The sequence below is a fragment of the Anneissia japonica genome, unplaced genomic scaffold (assembly GCF_011630105.1).
Source record: "Anneissia japonica isolate Jap-2015-1 unplaced genomic scaffold, ASM1163010v1 scaffold288289_len232728_cov185, whole genome shotgun sequence".
Classification (NCBI taxonomy): domain Eukaryota; kingdom Metazoa; phylum Echinodermata; class Crinoidea; order Comatulida; family Comatulidae; genus Anneissia; species Anneissia japonica.
The window spans coordinates 119,105-136,514 of NW_022716753.1; the positions used below are offsets into that span (position 1 = coordinate 119,105).

The following is a 17,410-nucleotide window of genomic DNA, read 5'->3' on the forward strand; positions in this document are numbered from 1 at the left end:
GTCCCATTGTTTGTATTCCCACCATGCACTTCAGTGGAACACTTTTTTTGTGTGGAGAACTCTATCTTGTGTTTCTAGTATCTTTGATATTAATCTTGGCAGTTCAATCCATAGAGCAAAGAAACAGAATCTCACCAATACTGGTACACAGTAGGAATACTGCTAATTAAATTATATATTACAACAGGTGCGGATCCAGTAGGGAGCATTAAATTTTAAAATTTTAATGTATATCAATGTTATTTATTGAAATAAGCGCTACTCACTTACAGGTATCTATTCTGCAATGTTGTGCCCACCCCCGTTTGAAAAAACTCTGGATCAACCCCTGTATTACAATTATTCCCAGCAATGGCAAACAAACACACTCCTATAGGTCAGTTTCTAATGGTGCGGGAGCGTTAGACAACCTCTTCTTTGCCAGATCTTGCTTCAGGGTCAATATGCTCATCTCCACTCGAATGTCCACGCATCGTTCACGTTCACTGTGTATATTCAACACGAGCTGGTTATTCTCCTCCTATAAAATAATTGAAGTGCATTAAATATATGAAACTAGTAGTCATGAGGTCACATGACAATGAATACAGTATATGATTTGGCTGATAGAGTTTCCCATCATGCAATTTGCTTTGTTTGAATAATTATTAATACTGATCTTAACTTTTAAAATAAAAAAACTAATCACAATACAAAACATAATACTCGAAGACTTACTTAAGAATTATAAATTTTACATAATACATAAAACAATTACAAGAATTGTTTAAAGTTGCAAGGTTGGAGTGATCACTTACATTTAATTGTTCATTCTCTTTTCTAAGCTTTGTCAATATCTCCATCAGTTCATCTTCATCCTCCTAAGATAATTTTATTAAAGAAATTTTATTTAAACAGCAAAATTTACGTACCCAAATATCTTTCTGCAAAAAAGGTACTTTAAAATAAAATCAATCCACAAAAACTAAGTTACCAACAGTAGTACTGGCACTCTGTTGTAATATGTCTTTTCTTTTACGTTACCAAATCTTCGATCTAATAGAGGGATTTAGTGATGGGCGTCATGTGACCTAACTTAGGTGTTGGATATAAACAATCCACCGACACAGCGGTGTTTTATATGGAGATTTCTATCGCGGCCGTCCCTTGTTTATTGCTGTAAAGATCACCATAATTCCCTGTAAACTATACCAAACTGATTGGAAATTAAACTTAAGATTTTTTTTTCATTTTCATTTCATTTTGCTAATGCTGACAAATGTTAGGCCTAGGCCCCTGCACATCTACGGCATGGTTGTAGGTATTGATTCAATCCATTATTCAATATTTATTTGTTTCAGTATAAAAATTAGAAACACAGAGGCTGAAATTGTGCAGTTAAATGAAAAATAATATTGCCATCGAAGGATACACTCTCACTACTACTGTTTGATGAGTTGGAACTGTTACTACTCTCAAAAGAGGATGACCTCACATAAAGTGACTCATTGCGTTCCTCCTCAGCAAGCTTCTGTCGGAGTCGTTGAACATCATTTCTTTCTGCCTGGATCCGTTCCTGTAGATCTGATTGGATCTTCTTTAGCTCTTGTTGCCGTGCCATTGCTTCTGCATGCGTGATGAGTAGCAGTTCTATCATCTCTGAAAAACAGGAAATAATTGGAATGCTGGATGATACTAATGGATAATAGACAATATATTTAAAGGGGGCCCCTGAATATAAGCCAACCTTCTAGGATAAACTGGGTTGGGGGGGAGGTTCCCCAGTACCCATTTATACTCCTGGGTAGATTGACACAAACATAGATAAAGCATCTTGCCGAAGTACTCGCATGACTTACACAGCGAGGGTTTCGAACCCTTGACCTCACTGGATTTAATGAAATAAAAATATTGATAAAGGATGATTATCGCAACCTGTCTGATACAGCAAATACAAAAAATTAATCACCTTCTTCCTCTTTAGATTGGTCCTCATTATTTTCCTTCACTTCAACATTTTCATTTTTGAATTCTTGCCTTACTTCTATGTCTCTGATGTGATCTTCAGTTTCTTTTACAGGTTCATCCGACTTTAGATCAGTTACTTTGTTTTCAACATCCTTAATAACTATTTCTTCTTTCTCAGGTTCTTGAACTTTCTCAGTCCCTACAATTATTTCCTCCTCCTCTTCTTTCTGAATATCGATCTCTTCTTCAACAACCTCTTTTCCTTTTCCAACAGCCATGACTTTTCCAACAGCCACATTATCTTCAACAGTGCCCTCTATTGGTTCATCTTTCTTATCTGATTCTTCCTCCACTACATCCTGGTTATTTTCTGTCAATACTGGTTTCTCTGTAACTTCCTCTTTTATTGGTTCTTCAACATTGGTTTTGACTTCATTCTTTTCATGTGTGTTTTCCTCTACCTTTTCAGGAACTTCTGGAACCGTTTCCATGAATACTGAATCATCTGCCTTATCATCTTCAGACTTCTCCTCAATGGCTTCTTTCTCTTCTTCCTGTCTCTTATACACATCTATAAGCGCTACTCACTTACAGGTATCTATTCTGCAATGTTGTGCCCACCCCCGTTTGAAAAAACTCTGGATCAACCCCTGTATTACAATTATTCCCAGCAATGGCAAACAAACACACTCCTATAGGTCAGTTTCAGTTTCTTTTACAGGTTCATCCGATTGTAGATCAGTTACTTTGTTTTCAACATCCTTAATAACTATTTCTTCTTTCTCAGGTTCTTGAACTCTCTCAGTCCCTACAATTATTTCCTCCTCCTCTTCTTTCTGAATATCGATCTCTTCTTCAACAACCTCTTTTCCTTTTCCAACAGCCATGACTTTTCCAACAGCCACATTATCTTCAACAGTGCCCTCTATTGGTTCATCTTTCTTATCTGATTCTTCCTCCACTACATCCTGGTTATTTTCTGTCAATACTGGTTTCTCTGTAACTTCCTCTTTTATTGGTTCTTCAACATTGGTTTTGACTTCATTCTTTTCATGTGTGTTTTCCTCCACCTTTTCAGGAACTTCTGGAACCGTTTCCATGAATACTGAATCATCTGCCTTATCATCTTCAGACTTCTCCTCAATGGCTTCTTTCTCTTCTTCCTTGTAGGTAGGTGCAATAGCTGTTTCCGAGGTTTTCCTACAAACCCGAATCTAAATACAAAGAAGAATATACTAATATTTGACACGCATTTCAAATATTTCATCACAGAACTAGGGACAGGCACTATCAAATATGTAACTATTAACCATTGACAAGATCTGTCTGGGATATTTTTTCATAACTTTCCAAAAATAAATAAGATGATAAAAGTTAAGATCACATACAATTTCTAAAACAATGTGAATAACTTTCAAATTGATGATAGAAATAAAATTGAATGCAGGTAATAACCATTTATAATCATATAAGAATGTCACAGTATTAATTTAGAATTTTCAAGAAGTACACAAGAATGCTGCAACCCTTGGGAAGTGGAGTTTTCAGAACAGAAGTCTCACACCAGCAAATTCGTTCAACTTGGAATCTGTATGGGTGTAGATCTTGCTCTTTTTATTATGTTTATATTTTTTATTCTATTGTTAAGGTTACATTGCTTATGTATTATCACAAAACTGTCGAAAGTTGCTACAGAAACAGATGTAAATGTAGAGTTCCTGTTTAAACAACTCCCAAAAGTATTGTTAAAAAAACCTATTTACGCTAATATTCTACCAGAGCAGGATACTACCGGGTATGACATGAAAAGTTCCAAAGGTCAAGGGTCAGTAAATCTAAATCCTAGATATGATTTACAGGCCTACATTTAAACTATAATATGATTCAAAGAAAACATTAGGTGAATTCAGGGCTGTTTCCTAATCCCTTTTCCCTGGGGATCTTGCTACTCGGCATGAATCTCCAAGCATCTGTCTTAAATTATGTTGTATGGTTTTAATGGCTGCAGATGCAAGCAAAGGGTTGAGGGTCAATGGGTATAAAAACTTGTTTACAATAAGTATCTGATTTTATGGTTTTCAATGTTTAGGCTGAGATCATGGCAGTACATGTAATTTATTTCATTGCAAAAAAGGAAATGATAAATTATAGTATTCATATTATTGATATTGTATTATACTGTATATGTATAATATATTACATTGTACTTTGTATTTCACATTGTATATTTCACATACAGTATTGTATTTTATACCGATAATATGTCTGTGCTTTATTTATTGAATTGTACTGTACTTTATTGATTACAGTGGTTTTATTGGCAGATATTTCTGCCACTTATGTGGCCATTTAACGTTTGTTTTGTGTACACAATAACGATTAAATACAAATTATCAGAGAGATAATAATGTTCATGTATACAGTATATTCTACATATTCATAAATTCTTGAGGTTGGAGTGCATATAATGTATACTTATGGTCACTTTGTCATGCAACAACTCGGTGGTCCTACCTTTCTTTTTAGCTGCGTCACAATCCTCTGCACTTCCCACAACTGTTCTTCGGTGTTCTAAAATTGAAAACCATATCATTTTGAGTGAAAAATGTAAACTCTAAAACATTTTTTACATAACACAAATAAAGGGAAAGCAGAGATCAAAGTCTGAAAGAAAAACTTGTTTTTTCATTGCTGGCTCAGATTATAATTCAGCTCTCAACATTTGCTCTTCAACTGTTACCTCCCATTGTTCTTAATATTTTGTACAAAATATTCGCAGGTCAATTGATTAATTTATGAACTGACCTTATCTGCAGTTCCTTTGTTCAGACGTTCATGCATTTCATTCAAGATGGCTTCTTGTTTCCTTAGTTCTTCTTCCAATATGCTAATTAAAAGTCATATTATTTAGACAGCAACAGATTTTAAGAGTTAAATACTGTAAGGCACTTTATTTTCACGGACCTTTATTTTCACGATTTTACAATTTTAAATATTTTGCATCCGATTTTATAATTTCCAGTTGTTTTTTAACATGATGCAGGAACATAACATGTTTTCCAGAATTTCGCGCCCCCTTAATTTTTGCGATTGTCGTTTTTTGCGAAAATCGAAAAAATTAAGGGCGCATGGAAATAAAAGGCTTTACAATATTACTAAATATAAGCATTTATAGAAAATTGCAATAATTGATTGTTGCAGTTAAAATGTTATTTAGATGTAAATTACCTTCCAATATGATTAACTTCAACATAGTAACATCATGTTTTACAGTTTTATTACGATGACTATTGTGCAAATCATTTTACTTAATCAACAGTCAATTAAATAACTGAAATTCTGTTCATGAATGATCTTAAAGAGCATCTGCTTTCTAATATTTCGCATGATGCATTGCAGAGCATGATTGAAAGGTAAAGTATAAATAATGATTTAATTAGAAAACCATTAATTCATTGTGTAATTGAAACAAATACAAGTTTCAATTAACTAACTCAATAATTAAAACGGATTAAACCTAGTAATTATTAATTAAATGTAAATCAATGCCGTCAACCGTTTAGTTTGTACGCAAGTGTAAAATAATGTTAAAATTTATCAGCAAATTATGTTTTTAGCTTTTTGCAGATGCAACAGAAAAACAAAATTCTTAAATTAAAATTGGAAGCAGAATAATAAATATCACTAACACAACAGATATTACAATTACACAATTAATAAATAATTAATAATAAACTCCACTAACCACCTGTGCAAAGGTGTTAGTTAATATAATGTGTGTGCATGTATTATAAGCAGGTGCAATGCATTATTGCTATCTGAGTGTAAAATACACGTCCCACATGTGTATTTTATCTTCCACATACAGAATATTAAATCGCTACATACCACCATCTACAGTGAAAATATATTTTTAAATAATAAATAATTGGTTGCAATTACACGGAACATGATTTACATAAAATGGAGACTGTTTCAATATTAGCTATACATACACAAATTCAGGTTTGGCCACACTATTCAATTTTATATGATAAATTTTTGTGATATTCCCATATAGGGGCATGGCGATGACATATTACGCCCAAATATGGGCATATCACATTTATTTGTCACATAAAATTTGATAGTGCTGATGAAGCTTTACAGGTTTGAGTTATTTCAACAAAATATAGCCAATGCCACCTACATACCTTCCACCACAAACATATACTATAGATTAAATACAACAAACAATACAAGAACCAAAAGTAAAGCAGCTTCAACCAATACAACCATATATAAAGACAAACTAAATCACAAGTAACGTACAATAAACAAAATTAATATTCCAAAATATTTTTTTCTACATTTTGGGCAAAAGAAATTAAAAGCTATGAAAATGAAACAGAGAAGTTCAGAACTACATGGAAAGACAAGAAAGAATACATGTTTATTTTTCCAGAATTAGAAAGGAACAAGCATGAACTTTGACATGAAATAATGAATAAACATGAGGCATGATTACAAGGAAGCAAAGGGTCACATGACTTACAATGAACTGTCTGGGAGCTCAAGAGATGTTCGAGAGGCGCGCCATCGTAATCGTCTTTTGACTCTAGTTGTTTAATGTGAAAGAGGGAGTGAACATTGAAGATGCGTACAAGACACAAACAAATGAAGGAGATAGGAAGCAATATGGTGATCAACTGGGCCAACTGATTGAGATGGCATCAGACATGGTCACATGACAACAAACAGCCAAATAAGCATTTAACGTTTTGTCATTGAAATTGCCTGAAATTGGTTATATGAACAATGGAGCTAATAACTCTCATTGAACAGCTCATGGTTTTAGCCAGTGGTGGATTCAAGTGGGTGGGGGTCAAATTATTTTTAAAAATAGAGGAAAAAAAGAAAATTACATTATATTCAAATTTAAGCCTTTGTGCCATTTTCAGCCACCTACAGGTGCCATAATCATAAATGTTCTTACCGCAGCCCCAATCATGGTGAGGCTGAGGTGGAATAGACCCTCCATCTGTCAAAGTCCCTCTATTTCGAATTCCTGGATCCACCACTGTTACCAATAAAATTATGTAAGAACAATCTAGTGAAACATGAGTCCATTCAGAAATATCAACTCAACAATTAACAAATTACAATCAGTCAAATCAATAAGTTATGCATATTGTAGTTAGCGTTGGGAAAAAATATAATTCACCAAATTAATTAGAAAGATTAATATGCCAACTTGTAATTTCTCTTGTGCATATGTATGTCAGAGGTCAAGGCATACAGCAATAGTAAAGGAATCAATGGATGTATTCGACTGGATCATTTCGTTGACTACAAATTTTCGTTGAGTATCGTTTTCATTTGATTGGTTCGTATAATAGGATTCGTTGACAACGAATCCACGTGACCAAAACAAACATGGCTGATTGGTCAGTTTAGAAACAACATTTACCTTAATATAGTTTAGATTAAATTTCAGAAAATAAACATTATAATATTTACCCACATGAAGTAAAAAAATAATTGTAGCCTAACAGAATTCAAAAACTGGATAAAAACATTTCTTTTAAAAAAAATCCATACTGCCACAAGCCAGAGCAATCTTGATTATGCATCTTGTATCGCGGTAACTATGCAGCCATTTTGTTTTGTCCAGTATTTACAAGTTTTCTATTCTACTGGTCGTCTTCGTTAAGCATGATTTTACCACTGCGCAGGTGGGCGAGGTTTAACGAAGAACGACCAGTCCAATACGGCTATTGTGTGTATATTCATTCGGTTTGTATTTATTATGTACATACTGCGACCTTTGACATAAACATGTGCAAAATCCTGGCATATTCTTTATACATCAATAAAAGTGTTGATAATGTGTTGATAATAAACAATCATATCTATCTCATCTGATCTTTGGATATTTAATTGGCTAAATGCTTACTTTCAAATGTTACATTACATAGCATAACATTTATTCATGGTACAATTTTCTTGTAATTTATAGTGAGGAAAATTAAAGAAAAACAAAAAACAATGATGGTGGTCTAACACAAATATAAATAATGATAATTATACAATAATTCAGTGTTCTTGATATTAAAAAAATAATTATAAATATGAAAGTGCAGATATTAAAATACAACATTGTAATGAATTTGAAAATGATAATTACATTGATTGTGGTGACGACAACACTGATGTTGAAAATGACAATTATGAAGATGATGATGTTGATAATGACAATGATGGTGATGACGATGAGGATGATGGTCATGATGATGATGGTAACAATAATAATAATAAATTACTCTTATCATCACAATAAATAATATTAATACTGTTGAGAACAACAATAACTGAATTTTTCATGTCAAGTAAAGCAACAAATATCTAACATGAAAAATACTGAACAAGTTTATATCTATAAAGCTACAAACACATTTGCTATCAGTCACTGGAATATGAAATATGGTGACAAAGGGATCTGATGTGTCCTAATGCTCTGTCCACACTAACAAATTTCTGTGACAATTATCTGTCATTTCCCCATATACAGTCATGCTTAAGTCATTTCACACCCATATATGGGCAAATCACATGTATTTGCAAAAATGTTTAAGTGTGAATAAAGCTTTAAAAATAATCATTAAAAGATACAGGATTTGTAAATTTATGCACATTTCAAATCATTTCATTCACAACAAAAAAAAATAACAAATAAGCTAAAATTGAATGTTTTTTTCAAATTTGTTTGGTGAAATCTTATTAAGTTTGCACAAGATCTGAAGAACATGGTTCTATTAATGTAAATTCTACTGAAAGACCAACATTAGAATAAACAAAAATTATCACCCTCTCTTATCCTCTATGATAATCAGACAAATAATAAATTATTCTTAATTTTGGGGTTTTTGAACAATTATTTCTAACTGGAAATATGGGATTAACAACACTTACCTTTTGAGAACAACATCCCCAAATATATCACGCCAGAAGCTAAAGAATACATTGAGAACCCGGTGACTGATGTGCAAAGTGGGACACAGCACTATTGATATATTCTGAAGATTCATCTTAGTTTCAATCTCCTAATGAATAAACATGAGTTATGTTAATAGCTTATTTGAATATGCATAATTAGGTTGAGATATATCAAATATGTCAAGTTAAATGCTGAAGAATACATTGAGTACATAGGACTAATGTGCAGGATGGGACATAGCACTATTGATATATTCTGAAGATTCATCTTCGTTTCAATCTCCTAATGAATAAACATGAGTTATGTTAATACATTATTTGAATATGCATAATGAGTACATAGGACTAATGTGCAGGATGGGACACATCACAATTGAAATGTTTTGAAGATTCATTTTGGTTTCAATCTCCTGATCAGTAAAGATGAATTATGTTAATATGCATAAGTCAGGTTGAACATAGCATAATTTAAATATTAATATTGATATGATTTCAACCTCTTGACGAATACACATGAGTAATAATATAATTTATCATTTGAATATACATATTGTTTACAAGTACAATTACTATAGTTAACAAAGTGTAAAATGGGACGTGACCAACCGAAGTAATCTAAAGATACATCTACGTTTCAATCTCCTGATGAATGTTTATTCATCAGGAGTTATGTTAATACTTCATCAGGAGTTATGTTAATACTTCATTTGAATATTGTTTTAACACAGCTAATCGTGTTATATTGTACACCAGGTCAGCTTGATATATTCAAAAAAATATTCAACTTACATTACTAATGACATGGGCCATGTGAACTATGACCCAAGACAGAAGAGTTTTATTACAAGTAGGAAGTTCATTGATAGCACCACGAAACATTTGAACTTTAAGCTTGTTGTCTTGAGTTTCTGAAACATCAGCAAATAGTGATTTAATCATTTATCCAGGCTATTCTAAAATCATTTTACAATGTCTTGAACACATGTATGGTTATACAAATGCATGTGTATTATCAGAATGAATGGAAAAAGCATAAAATATAGTTCTGCCAGAGTTCAGAATAACTTACAGCATTATTAGGCCTACATTAACTTCCTTTGCAATCTTTTAAAAACCTGACAGAAATTCTTCATAAACATTAATTTTCATTTAAATTTGTTTTTGTATTTGTAATTTAAGTGTCTGTTATTTGGACTCCAAGGAAGAACAATGTCTTTACTCGACTGAGTATCCAGAAAAAAAAAAGGTTTCTATTCTATGTAATTCAACACAAAAAAACAAGATAACAAAATCAATATGCAATCTGCAGAAGCAATTGCATACACTAACATTATTATGCAAATTTATGCATAAATTCAAAGTAAATTATTTTTGAAAAGCATATAGATTTACTTGAGGATTCTTCTAAGGCCAGCATAACCCTTTGAGTCAGGACTGGTTCAGGAAGTTCCCTCAGGAAAAGTTTGAGCAATCCAGCAACAATGTGGGGATCTTGGTCCGTCAAATCGACCTCTTCTCCTGCTGTATCATACGCAGTCCGTAGAGCATCAATGCGAGATTTCACTCCAGATAACCTGTAGATTCCCTCAACAAACATTCCTAAGGAGAAAATTATCAGCAACATAAGGTATCCCATGAGAAGCAAACATAAATTTTAGGAGGTTAGAGGTTTTGATCAATCAATCAATCTATTTACATGAACCCACTTTCCTTCAAAAAAAAAAAGGAGCATTACATTATGAGCATAAATTATTTCAAGAATCCTTCAACACAATTTTTTATAAACATTAGGAAGTGGGGGTTTGTTTCTATGCAGAGAGCAAATCATTATTCCCGATGCAGGTTAGTAGCATCTACTGTATGAGGAGCATACTATTTTTTTTTTAAGAAGGAAAAGAATTGAAAAATTAGAACAGCTTACCATTTGCTTCAATGTAGTCAATACTATCCCTGACAATAAGTGGTAGTTGTATTCCATCATGCGGATTGGATCGCTCAACTGCCAGGCTCAATGGAACACCAAAAACAGGTCGCAACTCAGCTATGAAAATAATAATCCATGATAAATAATTATAATAATAATGATTTGTCATTTGGTCATATTTGCAATCTAAAATTTATATAGGTGTACTGTACAATTATCACCTAATCAAGATATACTATTGTGGTAAAAATACTAAAAAAAAATTAAAACATGTAATTTGAAAGAATTAATAAATATACACATTAAACTAATTATATTTAAACATGAAATATTTAATTTTAGAAAAAATATATATGCTCTAAACAGACAATATATTGTAACCTTTTTTTTAAACTATCCAAGCCTCAATGGCAGCAAATAGCTGTTACAACAGAAAAGAGTAATTTTGTAACAATCTTTAACAATACATTTATACTTAAGTAAGTGGTACGTCCACCCTGTTTATACACACAATTATTCATATCTGATGAATATGTAAATTATTATGCAAATTAACCTACTAAGTTCAGTTGATTCCAATACTGATGATGATGAGTGTTTCTTTGGCTTTTCTCTTTCTTTATTTTCTTTACTTTTACTTCTTGATCTTCCTTTTTCTTTTTCTTTTGATTTTGCCGATACCTTATTTTGCTTTTCTTGTTCCTTCATTGAGCGTTCTTTTTCTTTATTTTTATCTTTTGCTTTTTGTTTCTCCTTTTGTTTTTCCTTCTCTTTCTGTTTCTCCTTTTCTTTCTCTTTAACTTTTGGCTTTTGGAAACCTATTTTGAAAAAGCTTGGTCGCTTTGTAATTTTACCCCTGATTTAAGAAAGAAAAAAATTAACATTCAATTATCAATGTCAATGATATTATAGATATTTACTTTTATCTCATGTTTGATATTATCTTATACATTTTGAAAATTGTACATGATGTGATGATGATGATATACAATAATAATGTTTGCTTTATATGGTAGTATAATTCAAGACAAGGTTCAAGGTTCGATTTATTCAGTCATATATAAAGATACATGAAATTTGTCTTCCTGGGTAATTTAACATACAATATTAGCACAAACAGCAAAAATATTAGTAGGCTATATACACATTGTAAACTTCAAACCTAAAAACATTCTGTCCAAAATCATTCTAACTGTACAATCACAATATTAGAATATGTATCATAAGCAAACAAATATATCAGTTCTTCATTAAAATTTATTTACAATTACTGTAATTGTAATGGAATATCCTTAAATAGAGATATCAACTATAGTATGAAGTGATGATTATCATTGAAAGTTACTGTTAAATAGACAGATTAAGCTTGGCAAGAATGAATTTCTATATCGCACTGTATTAGTCTGAGTTGTTACCATTCTAACCACAACCTATCAAAATTTAACTTATATTACTGATATATTCATTAAAAAAAAGGACCCCTGGTTGCTTGTGTCATCTTCTTCTGAGTTTTTTTCATACTAGCTTAAGTCCTGTCCTGAATATCAAATTTTATTTGACAAAAAAACTACTGTATGCACATACTGTATATAGTCATGATGTGCCCATATATGGTCATGATGTGGTGTCATCATCACCGTATATTTAGAACATGTTTTTGTCAATTAATATTCTAGGCAAAGCTTTAACAACTTGTTAATGTTATCATTATTACTTTTTGGTTTACTTTATTATTAATTATTACTATTATATCATTATTATTATTAGCAGTAGTAGTAATAGTATCCTTATTAATAGTTTGTCTAATGATTTGTTTGCTTTAAAATCAATTGTTATAAGCTAGAGAAATAGGCATACCCCACCTCCCTTCCTACTCACTTCTCAGATGCACCCTCTGGTGTGCTCTCTTCATATTCTTCAAAAGATTTGTACCCTCGTTCTTTCTTCTTTCCCTTATTATCAGCTCTCCAGCCCTTTATCGGTTCGGTATCTGCAAAATCTGACCCAGCTATTAACAAAATGAATATATAGTTAACAACCTATATAAAGTAAAATACAATTTTTTAATGACAGTAATTTTTCACTTGTGGCTTGGTGGTTAAATGAAGTTGTTTTTCTAAGAATCCCAGGGTTTTAGGATTCAGTAAGACACCACGATTTACTAATACCTGATTTGTCAGAGCTGCAGTGACTTTTAGGAAGGTTTGAATTCCACTTGTGTGAAGAGGAAGTGTTTATTTGGTAGGAATATTTCAGGAATTTTATGTACAATATAGCATGCACCTCATATGTCTTGTTTTGTATGAATTAGGTATTAAAGAGAACTACACTCACTAATCCTCATTAGGCAAAACATATTTTTTTACCTTATTTCGTGAACTTATATTTTTAAATATCGTCAGAAAAGAGCGGGAAAAAAAATTTAATGGTGAATGTATACAGTAGTAATGGGATTGTAAAACGCTTTAAATTTATATAATCATCAGGAAGAAATATATATCTTATTGGAGATTTTCAAGGCAGGGACAAGCGTAATATAACTAAAGAAAATCTTTTATTATTTTTCTGAAATTTCCATTTTTCTTTGTCGGCGGGTGAGCTTATTGGCCAAAAATAAAATGTTTATTCGAAATCACTTAACATTTGGTTTAAAAGCCACAAAGTATGGGCATATGCTGGGGGTGAAGAAAATGACCATTATAAAGTTTTCATTGGAGCAGGGATTTAGTTCCACATTCTCAATCTTTTTACTCCCCAGGCCATTTCGCAACTCCAGGCCAAAGCCAGCCTAGGCCCCTGCAAAACAGTGAAAAAAATGCAAATACCACTGAAACTCTCATCGTCATCATCTTGAAAAGTAGATGCCTGGGATGCCACTTCTGCCTCCTTTGAGTTGTCATCTGCCATTTTTTCTAGACTGTAGACAAAGTCTTAAATTTTGTGGAGCTCAGCAGTAGTCTAGAATCAAATAATGGAAAGAAATGTTGAAAAGCATCATAATATGTAGAAAAAATACAATATTTGGAGCGCAATAATACTAAAATAGCATTCCGGGTCAACGTTTCACCTTCGAAATCTCACGCAACTTTGTATTTTGTGAATAATATGGATGGATTAGATAGCCCTAGGCCTATATTTACGTGACCGTAATTTAATTCGGGCACATTAGATTAGCATTAGCCTGATAGGATCCTAGCATATCAGTCCTCAGCCAAAATTAACTAAAATAATTATGCCTAGCTTTTAGATGGCATCCTGTAGGCTAGCTAGGATAGGCGAATCCCCATTAGCTCTGCGTAGCCGTGGCTGGTGCACAGCGCCAATGTATGTAGACAAAGCCTAGGGCGGGCCTGGCTAACTAAGTCCTACGGTAGGCTAGGTTTGTAAATATTAACTATTCCTGTACTAGCCCTGGGCCTAGGACTATAAGTTAAAAGTAAATTATAATTAAATATTGAACATACAATTCAAACTGCAGATGAACTGTATAAATAATAGTCTGCCACCACTGCTTTCAGCTCTTGAACACCACTCCTTCCTTCTTCGTCATAATTATCCAGGCTCCGTTGTTTAGTCAACTCGAGCGCGCCAAAAACTCGAACGATCTGAACAACTCGAGCGATATTGCAAAACAAGACACTGTGACAGTTTAAAAAACTTTAAGCAGGGGTGACGCCAGTGGGGAGGGGGAGGCAGGCAGGGAGGGGCCGTCTGGGACAAGAACCACATTTCGTCGTTGAGAAAAATAAAATCGATTAAATAAGCCTTTGAAACCTCTAAATTGTCAAAATTGTTGGGGGATTTGGTCACTTTTGATATTTTGGGAGACGCCTGACCACGCCCACTTAGCTTTCGTCTGGGACCCCCCCCCCCATAGTAAAACAGTAAAATCTTAAAAAAGCTACATTCTCACCAAAAAAAATCAACATTTAGGCCTATTTAATTTTTATTTAATGTGACAGTAGCGGTTTTTACATAATTTTATTTTGCCATTTTTTTTTTGTCACATAGGATTGACTACAGCTTTATTTTCTTTTTGGCAGTACTTTACGAGCTCTACTTCTTCTGTTTTGTCTATGCCTCAACAATCCATCAATCAATCCATCAATATAAATTATATTGATGGATTGATTGGTCAGTCGGTGGAAGGTGGTCGGTTGGTGACTGGTTGGTTGGTTTTGGTTCGTTGGTTGATTGATTGAACAATCGGGTGGGCGATCGTAATTACAACCCGCTCACAGATAAAAAAGAATAATTTGGAATATATTTAAAAATTTAAATAAACTAGCAAAATCATTGCAACTCAACAATTCAATCCTCTCCACTCTCTTTGTGAGACAAGTTTCCTCCTTTAACTTTAATTTATCCTAATCAAATAGTAGGCCTATAATAGGCCTATTTACTTCTTTGGGAATGGCCTATAGTATTTTCTTCTAATAAATTGTAAAAATTATCGGATATTTGGTAGGTACGCCTGGGTTCAAATCCAAATGAAGAGAAAAAGTTTTTTCAAAAACATTATTACCAGTGAGTTTTTATAAAAACATGATTCATTCATCATATTGATTTTCAAAATAAAGTATTTACGATTTTTTTTTTATTCTGGAAAATTTATTTTAGTGTTTATAATTTGAACACTACCAGCTACTTTCAAGTTGTATTTTTTTCCTATTTTTTTCCTTTTTTTTTTTTTTTTTGCCCTCATATGATCCTCGACTCTTAATTTGTTTGCTTTGCATTTGTTTGTATATATACTAATTAAAAATAATAAAATAGTAACGTGTGGCCTATACAGGCAAATCAGCTTTGGTAATGTATGGGGGTGAGGGTAGGTGATATTTTTCAATCTGAGGGGAATTGGGGTCCAGGGATTCTCTCGAAAAATGTTGAAAACCATGACCACCACCTTCTGGTGTGTTTAAGCTTCTTTCAAAGGAGTTACCATTTTCGTGAATAAACCTTGACCGTCGGAACGGGGTGTGGGGATCGGGTAGGCCCAGGCTTCCACTTTTGGTTGAAAAATGTCTATGGAGACTTTTGTATGATCGGAAAGAAATGCAAGAAAAGAAAAAGGGAAGAAAGGAGAGGGAGGGGAAAGAGAGTGTCTAGCCAGTCCCCGACCAAGTTACATTTTCTAGCAATTCACATTGGCAGATCGGAGGGGGGGGGTGATCAGGGGTCCTTACCCCCTCCCTTAGGCAAAAAAAAAAGAAAGGAAATGGCAAAAAAAGGAAAGAATAAGAACTGTGGAAATGAAAGAAAGGGAAAATATACCGTAATGTAAGAAAAGGTAGAGAAAAGGAAAAACATGAAAAAAGGTAGAAAAATGAAACATGAAAGGAGGAAAAGGGGTTAGGGGAAGAAAAGGAAAGAAAGAAATTGCAGGGAAGTAAAGGAAAAGAGAGACGGGTTGTAAGTATGAAAGAAAGGAAAAGGGGAAAAATAAATGGAAAAAAGAGTAAAAGGTAAGTAAGGCATAATGACCATAGTTAAGGAAATAAATATTTAACAATTATTTAAATAGAAAAAGTAAGTAAAATTCTGTATTTTCAAATTATTTATTTATTAACATTATGTGTACATTTTTATTGTTGTTATTCATTATTGTTACTCATTATTTTTGTTAGGTGAAACTTTTAATATTTTTTCCCACACCATGCTGTAAAGCGCATAGAGGTATTTTATTTTACAGCTATATAAATTGACAATTATTATTATTATTTAGGATTTATCGATTCATTTAAAATAAAAAGGCCTACGTATGCAATTACTCAATTTTTTATGTATGTATATACATAGGGTCTATTATTTACTGTAGGACTAATAAGAATGAGAAAAACTTACCTGACCTTTTTCAAGAGGGGAAAACCCTGAATCCTTCAAAGTCATTAAGACACTTCAGAAGTCGGGAAGCTCCTCTGTCCCGCCTTTCCTGGAGAATCCGAGCTATATTAAATTCTTTGAAAACTTTTAAAATAGCCCGGGGGACTGGATGGCATAAATAGAGCTTTCATTTAATACACAATACACATACCGCCCTCTTGAGTAATTGTCTTCAAAATGGCGCGCGATATGAGAAGGTTTTGAAATGTTTTTGTTGATACTCGAGAGCTGAAGAGTTGAATTTATAAGCTTACATGGCATTACATCTTTTAAATTAAGGAAATACGATGTACGTAGATATCATAATGATTGCGATACCAATTTTTTGATAGTTAGGTTATTAATTATAAATAATAAATTTAGCCTAGGCCTAGACCTGGGCCTAGGCTAGCTAGCTAGCCTAGGCTCCCTACTAGGCCTAGCTATCTAGGTTCCTCTAGGCCTAGGGTCGTAATCGACGTATTGCAGAGAGTGAAAGCACAGTAGCAGACTTCCTTTAGTAGAGGCTGTAGTAGACCTAACCCACGGTGGCAGCCTGGCTAACTTAAGCTAGGCATTAGTCTAATTTAAGTTAGTTCTCGGTAAGGCAAAGTTAGGGCTGGAAACTAGGCCCAGGGAGGCTAGTACACTACTAAGCAGGCCTGTATTTTGTAGTGTGACTTAATATGCGGGAGGTTCATT

The 17,410-nt window shown here is 33.1% G+C and overlaps 2 protein-coding genes across 4 annotated transcripts in view; one reads left to right on the top strand and one right to left on the bottom strand.

The window, feature by feature from the left end:
* LOC117109808 (ralA-binding protein 1-like) lies at window positions 1-14,461 on the bottom strand. 2 transcript variants are annotated; one of them, XM_033252233.1, is made up of 16 exons: window positions 14,311-14,461; window positions 13,672-13,804; window positions 12,725-12,854; window positions 11,407-11,702; window positions 10,844-10,963; window positions 10,315-10,521; window positions 9,712-9,830; window positions 8,899-9,029; window positions 6,482-6,544; window positions 4,753-4,834; window positions 4,462-4,518; window positions 3,074-3,161; window positions 1,949-2,464; window positions 1,412-1,638; window positions 798-860; window positions 1-520 (listed from the first exon to the last, which is right to left on the bottom strand). In XM_033252233.1, exons 2-16 carry the CDS (start codon window positions 13,751-13,753, stop codon window positions 371-373), a joined length of 2,331 nt encoding a protein of 776 aa, XP_033108124.1. In that variant the 5' UTR covers window positions 13,754-13,804; window positions 14,311-14,461; the 3' UTR covers window positions 1-370. The 2 variants fall into 2 exon arrangements, with proteins under 2 accessions (XP_033108124.1, XP_033108125.1); XM_033252234.1 differs by lacking the exon at window positions 6,482-6,544.
* A 2,418-nt stretch (window positions 14,462-16,879) lies between these two features.
* LOC117109806 (centrosomal protein of 152 kDa-like) overlaps window positions 16,880-17,410 on the top strand; it is a 36,538-nt gene continuing 36,007 nt past the window's right edge. For both annotated transcript variants that reach the window (XM_033252227.1, XM_033252230.1), the window contains exon 1: window positions 16,880-17,018. The gene's annotated coding sequence lies outside the window, so the exon portion shown is untranslated. The remainder of the gene's footprint in view (window positions 17,019-17,410) is intronic.